This window comes from Enhydra lutris, unplaced genomic scaffold (genome assembly GCF_002288905.1).
Source record: "Enhydra lutris kenyoni isolate GAN:26980312 unplaced genomic scaffold, ASM228890v2 scaffoldscaffold91, whole genome shotgun sequence".
NCBI classification, from domain to species: Eukaryota; Metazoa; Chordata; class Mammalia; order Carnivora; family Mustelidae; genus Enhydra; species Enhydra lutris.
Genome location: NW_019154175.1, coordinates 3,361,460 through 3,375,598, shown reverse-complemented (window position 1 = coordinate 3,375,598; position 14,139 = coordinate 3,361,460). Strand labels below are relative to the sequence as shown.

Here is a 14,139-nt window from a genome sequence, read left to right as displayed (position 1 = left end):
TATGCAAATGTGAAAATCTGTAAGAGAGTTCATTCTTGCTTAAAATGTTAGCTGTCGGTCATTACTAAGTTTTCAGATAACAAAGCTGCCCATTTTCTTTAAAGCTAAAATATTCTGGAACAATGCAAATTCAGATTCTTGCCCATCCTTTCTCTCTCCAGCTTTCTTACAGAAGAATTTCTGGTTGTTACCTTAAAAGCTCCCCTGTACATTTTATGCCAATTTAAAAAATATTCTATAGTCTCAAGCCATAGCCAATTACAATTTAATAAATTGTTTTATTTATTGATAGACAACCTAATTTTCATGCAGTGTTATCAGAAAGATTGCCTCTGTTTTTTCAAACCACAAATAGCCTTGTTTCCTTAGGCAACATCTTATGTCTCAGACTATATTCTGATGTAATAGGCTATATTTGAAAAGCAGCATCTTGTGGGGTACCTGGGTGACTCGGTCAGTTAGGTGTCTGACTCTTGATTTCACCTTGGGTCATGATCTCAGGATCATGGGATCCAGCCCAGCATGGAACTCTGTGCTCAGCCAGGAGTCTGCTTGAGATTCATATTCCCTCTCCCTCTGTTCTTCCCCCAACCAAAATCAACCTTTAAAAAAATAAAAAACAGCATTTTGTATATATAAGCTTTACTTCTGTCTTTATGAATTTATATATAGAAATGGGCTATGGAGCTTGAGAATCACGAATGCAGAGGTTCTATGCCTTAACTGCATATTAGAATCACTTGGGAGGCTTAAAAAATTCCCTATGCCCAGGCCTCATCCCAGGCGAATTACATAAGAAAACCCAGGGGGCTGGGACCCCGCATCAGTAAAGCTTCTGAGGCCATTCCCTGTGCAACATGGTGCAGAACACTGAGGCCTGATCTCAGACATTTAACACTCTGAGTTTATTTAAATCTGCAAAAGGACCAGGAAGTTTTCTGCATAAACAAAAGCAAACCCCATTATTAGTTACACAAATCAAATTTTACACTTTCATTGCTGGGAATTGGGCTTTTCTGTACTTGACCACACCCATGCACTCCAGTGATGAGGAAGGCGTGTCTCCTTCCCAGAGGCAGGGATATAGAGGTGGTGTGACCTGAGGCTGGGTAATCACAAAGGCTCTGAGAGCTGGGCGAATCAGGAAAAGCTTCAGCGGGTGGGCAGTGGGAGCTGAGCCTTGGAAGATGCCCAGGATCCGGCAGGACCATGAGGGCTCCGGGCGGCCGTGAACCAAGAACTCAGCAGAGCACTCGGGGCACACGGTCTGCTTGGTGGACGCAGCTTATTTGAAGAAGTACACAGAGCAGCAGGAGGAGAAATCTTAGGAAGAAAAGCTGGGACTTAATCGTAGGAAGCCTTCAAGGAGCACACTAAACAACTTGGACTTGATGCTGTAGGTCACATGCTGTGGCTGAACACCTCCAGGCAGCAGTGGGATGCTAAGGGAAGCTGGGCCCCAGGGGCAAGCACGTGTCCTCTGAGATCAAGCACGCTGGAAAGAATGCATCATCACAAGTGAAACTTCTCCAATCTACACTTTATTTTTTGCAACATTTGAAGATCCAGTTTTCAAAAAAACGAGCAATAAAGATCCGACACATGGGACGTCTCATTTCACTGCAAATACATTCTTACAGTTTCAGCAAATTTGTAAATTTACATACACGTTTTTATGTCATTACAGAAGCTTTCTGTTTTCCCCTTATGTTAGATGATTGATAAGTTGTCTGACAAAGAGCATAATTTATATTTACACATATATAACAATTTCCACAAAAATCTACTAAAATGAAAAAATTAAATTTGAAGCAGAAACTACTGTACAAGTCTACTTATTTTCGAAAGCATAACAATCTTTAGTTGAAAAGATTCAGTTCGGCCTGTTACAAATAAAGGTCCCAGCCATCCCTTGCTTCGGAGCCAGTGCTACCCCCCTGAAGAGTAGGCGGCAATGGGGAGGGTACCGCTGGGGAGGGTACGGCTTCCCCTCCGCACTGAATTCGGAATTCCTGTTTCCTTCTGCTCCAGCTGGCCTTCCCTGAGTCCCTCCTGGATCCCAGAGGGAACGAACATGGACAGTGCTTCACAGACATGCCTTCATCTGCAGACAGGACTTACGCTGCTCCGCGCTGTTTTCCCAACCTTATCCTTCCTGGGGCAACGCTTCTTTGCCGAACTGGCCCTACTAACGGTCCAAGTGCAAGATGAAACTCATTCAAGTGTCATGTGAGTTCGAGTGGCCGTCCCTCCCCCGTCCCACTGGGCTTCTCTGAAGGAGACCCTGCCTGGGGTGAGGACGCAGGGGCCACAGTTTATCCCAACCAATCATCTGCCGCCACCGCAGCTGCTGGCTCTTTCTGTCCCTTTGCAAGACCAAGGGCAAGCAGTCTCCTTTTCTGAAACGCGAGCCTTAATCTTTACTCTGCTTTTAGCACAGAAGGTGAGATGCGCCTGAACACTCAGATTGAGAGAACTGAGCTTCTCCGATGGCCACGTTCCTCCAAACCTCACCCTTTTTACAGGACCTTGTCTAAAGTAAGACCTCTCTGCATTCAAGTACCGGGAGAAGAGGGCCCCCTGCCGGAATTTAGAGTGGAATCGAATTTTCCTAAAGAGCAGAATCCTCTTAGAGAAAATTGCAAGGCCACAGTGTTCCCTCTGGCACCGGCTGGTGTTCTTGCTACGTGAGCGCTGGATCCCTGAGGTTGTACAGGGGTTTGCAACAGATCTGATGCCTCATGCGTGTCTCAGACAGCTTGCTGATGCTTTAAAAAGTAAAGCACAGATCCGTACACTTTATAGCTTCCTTAAATCACCAGGAAATTAAACAAAAACATATAGAGCAGAGGACCACAGGGGAAGAAAGGGAAGACTGAATGGGAAGAAATCAGAGAGGGAGACAAACCATGAGAGACTCTCGACTCTGGGAACCAAACTAACAACTAATGAAACGAACACCACATCAATAACTAATCATGTACTATATGTTGGCTAATTGAATAAAAACCTTATTTAGAACATTTTCCACTAATATTCTTAGTTAAGGAAGTCAGACTTGTTCAAATTCCCAATATGCAGTGTTCCTGTTTTTAATGTTTAAGGGCTGAAGTACCATACACATATTAGTAAAGGCATTTAACACTAAACAATATATAAAACACATCTTAGAGTTCCTGGAAGTTCCTGGAATCTTAAGACTTGGCATTACTCTTTGAACAAAAAGGATTTAAAAATCACTTTCTTTACAAATGAAATGTAATTCATTTTGAACTATAGTTCTCTAAATATGGAGATTTATTTTAAAAATGATTTCCCCACCTAAATACTACCAGGGTTACAGTGTTGAGTTGTCCTATAAATTCAAGTGTTATTTAAGGGAAAATAGGCCTGATGTCCATACTGAAGTTCGTCCCCCGTTCAAAGCATCATCAAAGGATGGTGACTACTACATTCAGCCTTATGGCTTAGTGGCTGCATTCACGAGAGCATGACAACTACAGAATAACTTTGAAGGACCTTGAGATTTTAACAGGATCAAAAGATAAACTGAGGCACTGGTTTGTGGAAACAATTTAGTGCATCTGCTCTGCCTCAGTGGCTGATTTACTCTGCTAAGTGGTATATCACCTCCAACCTCTTGTTTCCTACAAGGCAATTTACCCAGAAAACATCAGTGAAGTACAGAAATTAAATCCAGAGGCCCACTGAGAGAACGGACAATTAAAAACATGTATTTCCAGTAGCGAAAGTTCAACTAGTCTCAGTATAGAAACTGTCATATCCTTGTGTCTCATTTCTGAGTCTCTCCAAAGTAAGAAATAGAGCAGTATGATACAAAGTACTTAGTAAAGATTTCTTCATTTAAAATAAAATGAGGGCTAACTGGGAAGACTGGAGAGAAACACATGTAGGACCTAAAAACGAAATCTTAAATCTGGCTCTGAGAAGAAACTTTTGGTAACAATTCCACCAGCCTTCGAGCCCAATAATGCCCCATTTAGCCCTCACCGCCAAGGAAATCATGTGTTTCCTTTTGTTTATGTGGTGGTGGAACCCTTTTCACATAGAATTTTAAACAGAATCCGAGAGAGAAAGATAAAAAGGACTCAGCTAAATTTTAAGATAACACTTATTTGATAGAACGACGAAGCAGTTTAAAGATGGTGAAATCTAACCTTGGATTACTGATCACAGAGGTCTTATATGACCTTCAGCATCCATTATATGACCTTCAAATGTTTGCAGACACCTTGAAGCTCACAACAGACTGAAATCTACCTTCCTGGTTGGCCTTAGCCTCAAAGGAATTCTGAGAGACCAAGAAGGTTCACAGGACTGGGGAGGCCCCTCCTGCCACTTCTGGTTGGTACGATGGGTCTTCCCCTGTGCTCGTCTGACCCCAGACACCACTCTGCTTTTACCAAGAAACTGCCTTTCCTATTGGCCTCTGTAGAGTCTGCTCCCAGACTCCTGACTGTAAGGTGGGGTAGCACCTCACATTATAAGTGATGGGATAACGTATCTCTCTCTTCCTGGCCGTGTAGACACACATTCTGGCATAGAGAGAGGACGGCTTCCAGTTCATTTCATTCAACAGTACAAGGTAGATGGAGTCAGAGGGTCTAAAGCAAGGCAATTCATAGTTTTTCAAAATCTAAGGATTTTTTCTGTTGGTTTCTCTTTCATACACTACAGATATCCTGTTCATGGAAAACAGATAAATGCCTTTAAACTCCATATTTACAATATTTTGGTTTCTAAGAAAGGGTCATTTTCCTCCCTGCACTTAAAATGTACAGATGCTATTTCTTCCCACTGGGCTAAAAAAAATTCCTGCACTTTTGGAATCACAGCTACTAGGAGGTCAAGGAAGCCTGACAATCTGATAAAAGGCCAACGGGGACATTACTCAGTTGGAGCCTATGTCAAAGTAAACGCCTGCCAGGACATGTTATTTAAAACAGGAATGGTACAAAACCATCAATAATTTAGCGAAGGGCATAGGAATCTAAGTGACCTCTTTGATGTTTTGTGCCAACATATCTTAGTTCAGAGTACTGACTTCTAAATATTCATTGACTATTTTCTATTCTAGAAAGGACATCTCTGAAAAGAAACACACAAAGCCAATACCTTTTAATGATAAAAGCAAGCCTTTCTCTCACCTCTTCTTCTCATAGAGAATTAAATTTTACTTCTCTGTGGCTCTCACCAGTTTGGTATGTGCTGAACAGAGGAAGGGAAAAGGGCTGAATAAAACAGTCACATCAAATCAAAAGGCAGCAGAGCGGCATAATAAGTGGGATAAAATCAATGACAGGAAAATGGACGCACAGCTGACAGAATCATAAATGACAACTTTTCTGATTCTCATTTAGGAACTTGAAACGTGAAATTTGTGCAAGAAGCTACTTTGACGTTGGAGGTCTTCTAGGTTACAGATGAACAGATTCTAAATTTCTGTGCAATCTGTTTACCCCCGAAACCATTTAGCCTGACACGAATCATGTAAACTCTCTGTGAGGACAAAGGGTCCTTGCCTCTCACACGTTAGATTCAGAGGGAACACGCAGAGCACATATGAGATCCATGGAACACTGTCTGAGAAGTCAGTTTTACGACAAGAAGACATCTTCAGATGCATCTTGACTTCCGCATCGAGCAGTTTCTCCCTGAGGCACATCTGCTTTCCCCCCAGGGAAGACTCCGTAAAACTTATTACCGGACACCCCATTTTCCTGGGATGGATCTTAAGTTTGCTCTCTCGACTAACTACAAAATCCTTTCTTATCTATTAGCTGTTTAAAATTGTCTGAAGAGTTTGTTGAGAGCTCAAGAATTTGAGAGCCACGTAGAAAAAGGTTCAAGTTGATTTGCTCCTTCCGTTTTTTGCCCCTTGTCACTCCTCTCCCCACAGCCTGATCCGGCCACTCGATGGAGGACATCCCAGACCTCTGTAACCTTCACTGAAGCACTGACGGCTTAAAGATCACAGTGACTGGCTCAGTCATTATTGTAAAAATCGGTCTGAGTTAAACCAAATAATACCCTTAACAGAAAAAAAAATGGGAAAACTATTCATCACCGGTAATAAAATACATAAAGTATGTAAATGATTCCAATGGACTTCAGCAAACTCTCGCTTCTCCAGGGATCATGTCACCAGAGTAGAGAAAATCATACATTTATGAGACGAAAATCACCACCCACATGTGAACACATTAATGCCAAGCAAATGCATCTGTCTTCCGGACCCACACAGTCATGAGAAGCCAGACATGGCTCAAGCAACAGCAAAGCACTGGGCAAGGGGTGCGGACTCCCGGATGAGAAAGTCTGGCAGCAAGTGAGTTCTAGAAGGAAACTGAAGGAAAAGGGCCCATTTCATATGCCCTGGAGATCCCATTCTATTCCTAGCTGAGACTAAGAACAGACGACCACAGCAGAACCCATCCGTGTGGGGCCACATTCATCAAACAACCTAGAGACGTCTGAGTACCTAAAATGTGACGACTTCCACAATGTTTGTGCTTTGGGATGGAGGCTGCAGAAGGGTAACTGTGTTCCCAAGTCATCACAAATACAAGTTTCCACCAAAATCCATTTTGTACCAAGTTCCAGTAGCCATCTGGGATGGTCTGTGCCTAGTGCCCTGATGCTGGAATTACCCCTAGAAACAGAGCACTTTATAGTCTTGTAAGCAAGTTTCTCAGGCAACAACACTCAGTTTCAGGGAGAAAGGTGATGGGTATTAGGCACTACAAAGAATATAACACGAATCGTAACTTTTTTTTTTCTAAATGCAATATAAAGCTACATCGCTCACACACTTTTTAAAAACATACACACAGATGTGGCATCTTTAGAAAATCCAATTACCTTAAATGGGAAAAAAATTTTACCATTAAGTTTGATAGTATTTCTTCAAATTTCAAGAATATAGGTGCACTGATTGTAGTGTCCAGCCTGGCAAGTCAGGGTGTCGCCACCACTGGGAGCTCGTGAGACATGGGATCTCAGATCACTAATGCTACTGAAACCCTTCACCTGGGGTACACTGCTCAGGTAACTGTGCAGCTTTAAAAGACCCAATAACCGGTAGCCAGAGAGAGTATCATCAACACTTGTTAAGGAACCCGTATGTATTCTGACGCAATGTTGTTGTAAACAAAGTAAAAGTAAGGAGCAAGGAGCTATTTTGTTTTGAGAACCTACTTCTACACAAAACTTTTGGACTTGCAAAAATATTTCTCTGCAATTTCCTACTCAGAGTGATGTGTAATTTTAAAAATACACTGCTGACTTAGCAACCAAATATGCATATCATTGTTTGACAAATGTAAGACTGAAGACTCAAATGAAGGCACTATGGGTATTTAAAAATAATAACTAAGTAGGGGAGCCTGGGTGGTTCAGTTGGTTAAGCTTCGGACCCTCGGTTTCAGCTCAGGTCCTGACCTCAGGGTGGTGAGGCTGAGCCCCATGTCAGGCTCCACGCTCTGCTTGGAGTCTGCTTAAGAATCTCTCTCCTTCTCCCTCTGCCCCTCATGCCTGTGCATGCTCTCTCTCTCAAATAAATCTTTTTTTTTTTTTTTAAGATTTTATTTATTTGTCAGACAGAGATAGCAGAAGCAGGGGAATGGTAGAGGCAGAGGGAGAAGCTGAGCAAGGAACCCGATGTGGGACTCAATCCCAGGACCCTGGGATCATGACACAAGCCAAAGGCAGATGCTTAACTGACTGAGCCACCCAGGCATCCCTAAATTAAGAAATCTTAAAAAAATAACTAAGTAATATTTTAAAAGCCTGAGCTTTTTATGAGTAAATAATGTACTTTTATTACATAGCCTAAGCCAGACATTAATTTATGGGGATATATAGTCCACAAAACCATGAATACCAAAAGTCTTCAAATCATTAGTTTGATTTCAAAGCTCTTCTCAAAGCAATAGGGAAAAAAAAATCAATAAAGATCAGAAATTTCAAAGCACCTAATTTGGTCTATGTTCCAGGATTTATTTCAAGTCTTTCGCAAATTGTAAATTATTTAAGATTTAAGTTTGATGCTTAAAAAACCTATTCTGCTCAGAAGACATATATTTGTACACTTTTTTTCTGTCTTAAGATTCCCCACTTTTCATTTTTATAGATTAAAACACAGATAAAGTTAATAATGAGGTGCTTTGTAAATCTTACCCCTGTCAGCAACCCCAACCGTTTTACTTCAACCTAGTAAATTAAGAGAACATAAGAGGGAAATCAAATAGTGCTGCTTTTCCTTCCCCAGTTCAACAAGTATAAATAACATAAAAACAAATCAAATTGGGTATTTGAATGAGAACCTACATAGCTTCTTCCAATTACCTAAGTTACCCAGACACATGGAAACAATTACCTAAGTTACCCAGACAAATAAAAACCATGTAATTTAAAAATTGCAAGGTGTACAACTGTCTAAGCCTCCACAGTGAGCAGTTCTAAATTTAATCTTGGCCACTAGTCCAATGTAGGACACAGGGTAAACCTAGGTGGGGAAGTTCCCCTTAATAGTCCATGATTTGCTACACAACTGAAATCTCAAATCCCACGGAAACGTTCCTTGCGGCCCTAACAGCTGCAACCACTCTGCAGCGAGCCCTCTGACTGCAGGGACCTTAACAGCAGCCCGAGGCCGTTTCAGTAAACGCAAGCAAACGGATGGGGCGCTCATGCAGGCACAGTTTCCGAAAAGGCGGTATGCAGGACAAACAGAAGAGCTGCACGAAAGAATGTCAAGAGTGAGCAGGACCATGAGTTAGAAGAACACGCTTTTATTTACCCTTTCTTCTTGTGTCGACAAACCAGGAAGCCGCCACATGCTGCAATAACAACAGCACCTACAAGAAACCAGGAAAAAAATAACATGTAACAGAACTGGGTGTCAAGATTCAAGATTTAGCAGCAGAAATAAGTAAGTGCTGGTTGCATTGCAGTCGTTAGAAAATGTTATTTTACTTTAGCACCTATCTATTCATGTTCCCTCTGGACTCTCTTACTATCTAAGGCCCATTCCCTGGAGTCACTGGACTAGTCCACAGGAAGCCAGAGAAGAATCCTTGCTTCGTTTAGAAAATTACCCAAAGCATCTCTGGGACGCAAACTTGTGCCCAATCATCCTGAAAACACATGTAACGTTTAGGGTTTCTGACTAAGCGGACACGTACAGTATAAAAGACTACACATTCGCCAGCAAAACGCAGTGTGTCATACCAAGGTCAGGCTGTTCTAGACTGGTGGACTTCATTTCAGGCTATATAACTATAGCAACCGAAAAGTTAAATTAAAAATCATTTAATTATATAAATTTAAAAATAATGCACTTTTTCAGAGTAACACTCTTATTTAAGTGGCATCAACGTTGGGGCTACTTACAAACAGGAACAACGGTCGCCACAATGATGACTTTATCTGAGAAAAAAATGAAAACAGTTTCAAGACTGAGCACCCAAGAGTCCCAGGAGGTAGTTGCATTTAATGTTGATCAGATCATCCAATGCTACGGCAGAGAAGCTGCTCCTCTGTCTAGTTTTGGCGGGACACTAGTGTGCCCGGCTCATTTTTTTCAATAACTCTTGGAATTGGATCCCTGCTCTGGCTTCGGCTTTGGAAGACTCTTCACAGGAACTTCACTTTTGACTGTTCTGTGCTGTAGTTACCATACCAGGTTAGCACAGCTTACGAGGACAATGAGAATTCAGCAGATTAGAAGAAAACGGTTTCAAAATGTATTACTCCATTATAGTTGGTTTAGCTCAGTATTCATTCTATCACTTGTGATTTTGTTGGGAATTCGTATTTTTCCACAAAAGTGGGGCCTGTGGACTGCCACAAATAAATTTCCATCCATCAGATGTTAGTTGCAGAACTATAAAATAATAGTTTATCTTATCATCAACCCCTTCTATCTTCCACCCCCTAAAACCAAGACATAATCCTCATTACCAAGGAGATTCTCAATACCAGACACATGGATGAAAATAATGCACAGAAACTTAAACATGCGTTTTTGGCTACCCAGAGAGAAATAAATCATACCACAAAATCTTAAATGCTTAGCAATGATGTCAGGAGCACCTCTGCTTCTAAACTGCCATTATTTATACTAAATTTCTGAAAGTTGATGCATGAAATGTCATGTTTAAGTCTGATCTTTTCATTTCATAAAAAATTATCAAGCTCTTAAGCACCTTAAGACGGCCCTGTTTTTACTGCACAATGACAGTCTGACTACAGTGTTCAGAGGGAAAATATAACAAGCCTAAACTTATAAAAAGGTTAACCTTACTACACTTGTCTAATATAAATAAAAGTAATAGATAGCTCTCTTCATTAACTTATCAAGAAATCTTTAACTGTCACAACTATACTTTTTTTTTTTTACATACATTGTGTGAACTATGTGGGCCTATATAAAGTTTGCCACACTAGCATGTTCTAGAAAAAAAATTAATCTAACCTGTAGTACTTTAAGGCTTATGTATACAAGGTACAAGTAGAAAGAAAACTGATCTACAAATTGCCATAAAAAAATAACACTACCACATGGACAGCAAGTTACATTTTATGTGTTTTAATCTATATATAATTACAGAAATTAAGGAAGGTAACTCACCCTACTAGGAATCATTTTGGGGGGACGCCTCTTAAAAACTATATTGTCTACATGTGTTTACAAAGACTGCTGCTTACCTCTACTATGGTATCTACACTATTAAAATAACAAGTGTCAATTTTTACCAATTTGTGACATACACGCTGTTTCTTCTCTAACTACAAGTAACTGAAATATGATATTTACACGTAGAACTCTAAGATCTCATAATAACCAAAATAGTACCTAAAGTCTTAGGGTGGTCAGGCTTTGAGTCATCACCAGGGCTTGGGCGAGGTCCTAGAAAAAAAAAACAAGGAAATACGTTTTTTAAAAAAAAAAGAAAAAAATAAAGTTCAAAGACCTCTAAATTCATAGGTTGTGATTTTTCGCCTTTGTATAAAAACCCTTATAATTTCCTTTTCCTCCAGTTAAAGGGGGCATCATAATACAAATTTGTATGTGATCAGCGTTCTTCTTGTCCAGTAATATTTCCTGTGATAATATTCTGTGGTACTGTAAGCAACTATATCATAAGTGTATTGTTAAAATTATGGATTTAATTGTAAAAATATGGATTCAATGTGATTCTACTTAACAGTAAAAATTTGGGGGGCTTAATAAACAATTTAGATATTGATCTGCAATAGAAGGAAACTTCAACTTGATGAAGGCCATTTATGAAAAGGCCGTCACTTGCATCATACTCAATGGTCAAAGACTGAAAGTTTTTCGCTTACGATCAGGAACAAGACAAGATGCCTGTGTTTTCCACTTCTATGCAACATAACATTAGAAATTCTAGTCAGAGCAACCAGGCAAGAAAAAAGTAAAAAGCATCCAAACTGGGAACAAAGAAATAAAATGATCCCTGTTCCAAATGACATGCATGACCTTTACACAGAAAACTGTAAGGATTACAAACACCCCTATTAGAATAAATGAATTCAGCAAAGCTGCAGGGCACAAAATCAACACACAAAAAATGGTTGTATTTCTATACACTAACAATAAATAATCCAAAAATGAGACTAAGAAAACAATCCCATTTACAATAGCTCAAGAACAAACAAAATACTCAGGAATAAAACAAGCAGGAAGGTGAAAAACTCACACACTGAAAACTACAAAACGTAGCTGAAGCAAACTGAAGATATAAATAAATGGAAAGACAGCCCATGTTCATGAATTAGAAGACTTAATATCATTAAATTGTTAATACTACACAAAGCAATCTACAGACTGAATGCAACCCCCATCACCATCTTGAAATGCATGTTGCAGAAACAAAAAAAAACAAAAACCCCATAATTCCTACAGTATCTCATAGCCAAGATAATTTTGAAAAAGAAGAGCAAAGTTGGGAGGACTCATGCTTCCTGATTTTAAAACTTACTACTACAAAACTACAATAATCAAAATAGAGAGGTACTGGCATAAAGACAGATACATAGACCAATGGAACAAAACAGAGAATTCAAAAACAAACCTTTATGACTGTGCTCAAATGACTCCACCAAGTGTGCTAAGAATACCGAACAGAGAAAGGGCAAAATTTTTGACAAATATTTCTTAGAACTGGATATCCAAATGCAAAAGGATGAAGTTGGACCCTTACTTTTACAGCATACACAAAAAGTAATTCAAAATGGATACAAAACTAAACACAGAGCTACAAGTATAAAACTCTTAGAAGGAAACATATATAACAAGCTTTGTGATGTCCGATCTGGCAACTATTGCCTGGATGTGACACAAAAAACACAGGAAACGAAAGAAGAACCAGAAAAACTGGACTTCATCAATGGACACTGCAGAGTGTGAAAAGGCAATACACAGAATGAGAAAACACCTGCAAACCATACACCTAATAAGGCACTGATACACAAAATAATGAACTCCGAAAACTCAACAGCAGAAAAACAAGACAATTAAAAATGGGCAAAGGACTTGAACAGACAGGTCTCCAAAGATCTGCAAAAGACCAATAAACACGTGAAAAGATACTCATCACTTGTCATTAGAGAAATGCAAATGGAAACCACAATGAGAGAGGGTGCCTGCTTGGCTCAGTAGGTTAAGCTTCTGACTGACTCCTGATCTCAGCTCAGGTCTTGATCTCAGAGTTATAAGTTCAGCACCCACCCCCCAAAGGCGAAACAAACAAACAACAACAACAACAAAAACCCACAATGAGATACTATTACATGTATATTAGGATGGCAACTGTCAAAAAACGGAAAAGAACAAGTGTTGGCAAAGAGGTGGAGAATTTGGAATCTTTGTGTATCACTGGTGGGACTATAACATGGGTGGCCACTGTGGAAGATAGTATGGCTGTCCCTCAGAAAAGTAAACAAAGAATTACCATATAACCCAATAATTCTACTCTTAGGTATACGTACTGCCAAAACTGAAAAGTTACTGAGATGCTTATATTCAGAGTAACATTATTTGGAATAGCCAAAAGGCAAAAATGACCCAAATGTTTCTGAACAGATGAATGAATAAACAAAATGTGGTACATAATACGAAATATTATTCAGCCAGAAAAAGAAATAAGTTCTCATATATGCCACAAGATAGATGAGATTTGAAAACATAACTGAAATAAGCCAGAAATGACTCCACTTCTGGGAGGTACTTGCAAGAGTCCAATTCATAGAGACAGAAAGTATAAAAGTGGCTGCCACAGCTGGGAGAGAGGGGAGTGGGGGAAGGATGGAGAGATGGAGAGTTATTCTTTAATAGGTATAAAGATTCAAAGTGAGATGATAAAAACATTTTGGAGATACAGATAGTAATGATGGTTGCAAATAATGTAAATGCACTTAATGCCACTGAAATGTACACTTAAAGTGGTTAAATGTACATGAAATGTACATTTAAAGTGGTTACGTTTATTCAGAGATATTAACACACAAGGGCACCTGGGTGGTTCAGTCAGTTAAGCATCTGACTCTTGATTTCAGCTCAGGTCATGAACTTGGGATGGTTAGATCGAGCCCCACACAGAGTTCTGTGCTCAGTGGGGAGTCTGCTTGTCCCTCTCTCTCTGCTGCTCCCTCCACTCACTCAAATAAATAAATGAGTAAAATCTTTAAAAAAATTAACATACAGAATAGCCTAAACATTTCTGAGAAGGAAGTGTTCTTCCAGAAATTAAAAACATATCACACTATACTATAGTAAAAAAAAAAAAAAAATACACTACAGTAAGAAAAAAAAAATGATCTGGTACTAGCTCAGGAATGTAGAGTTCAAGGGTACTGGAGAATGACTAGAACACTCGTGAATTTCATAATAAAAACTGGTACTTGGGGCGCCTGGGTGGCTCAGTGGGTTAGGCCGCTGCCTTCGGCTCAGGTCATGATCTCAGAATCCTGGGATAGAGCCCCGCAACGGGCTCTCTGCTCTCTCGGGGAGCCTGCTTCCTCCTCTCTCTCTGCCTGCCTCTCTGCCTGCTTGTGATCTCTCTGTCAAATAATAAATAAAATCTTTAAAAA

The 14,139-nt window shown here is 39.9% G+C and overlaps 1 protein-coding gene across 6 annotated transcripts in view; it reads right to left on the bottom strand.

Moving 5' to 3' along the window:
• Positions 1-3,280: 3,280 nt before the first annotated feature.
• Positions 3,281-14,139, bottom strand: part of LOC111162359 (membrane cofactor protein-like) — a 32,191-nt gene continuing 21,332 nt past the window's right edge. For 2 of the 6 annotated variants that reach the window (XM_022526732.1, XM_022526733.1), the window contains 4 exons: positions 10,880-10,933; positions 9,415-9,450; positions 8,822-8,879; positions 3,282-5,229 (listed from right to left, as the gene is read on the bottom strand). In XM_022526732.1, the coding sequence (XP_022382440.1) occupies positions 5,178-5,229; positions 8,822-8,879; positions 9,415-9,450; positions 10,880-10,933 (200 nt within the window). In that variant the 3' untranslated portion in view covers positions 3,282-5,177. Of the gene's footprint in view, positions 5,230-8,195; positions 8,233-8,821; positions 8,880-9,414; positions 9,451-10,879; positions 10,934-14,139 lie in introns of those variants that run through there. The other 4 variants (XM_022526729.1, XM_022526731.1, XM_022526730.1 and 1 more) reach the window with 4 other exon arrangements.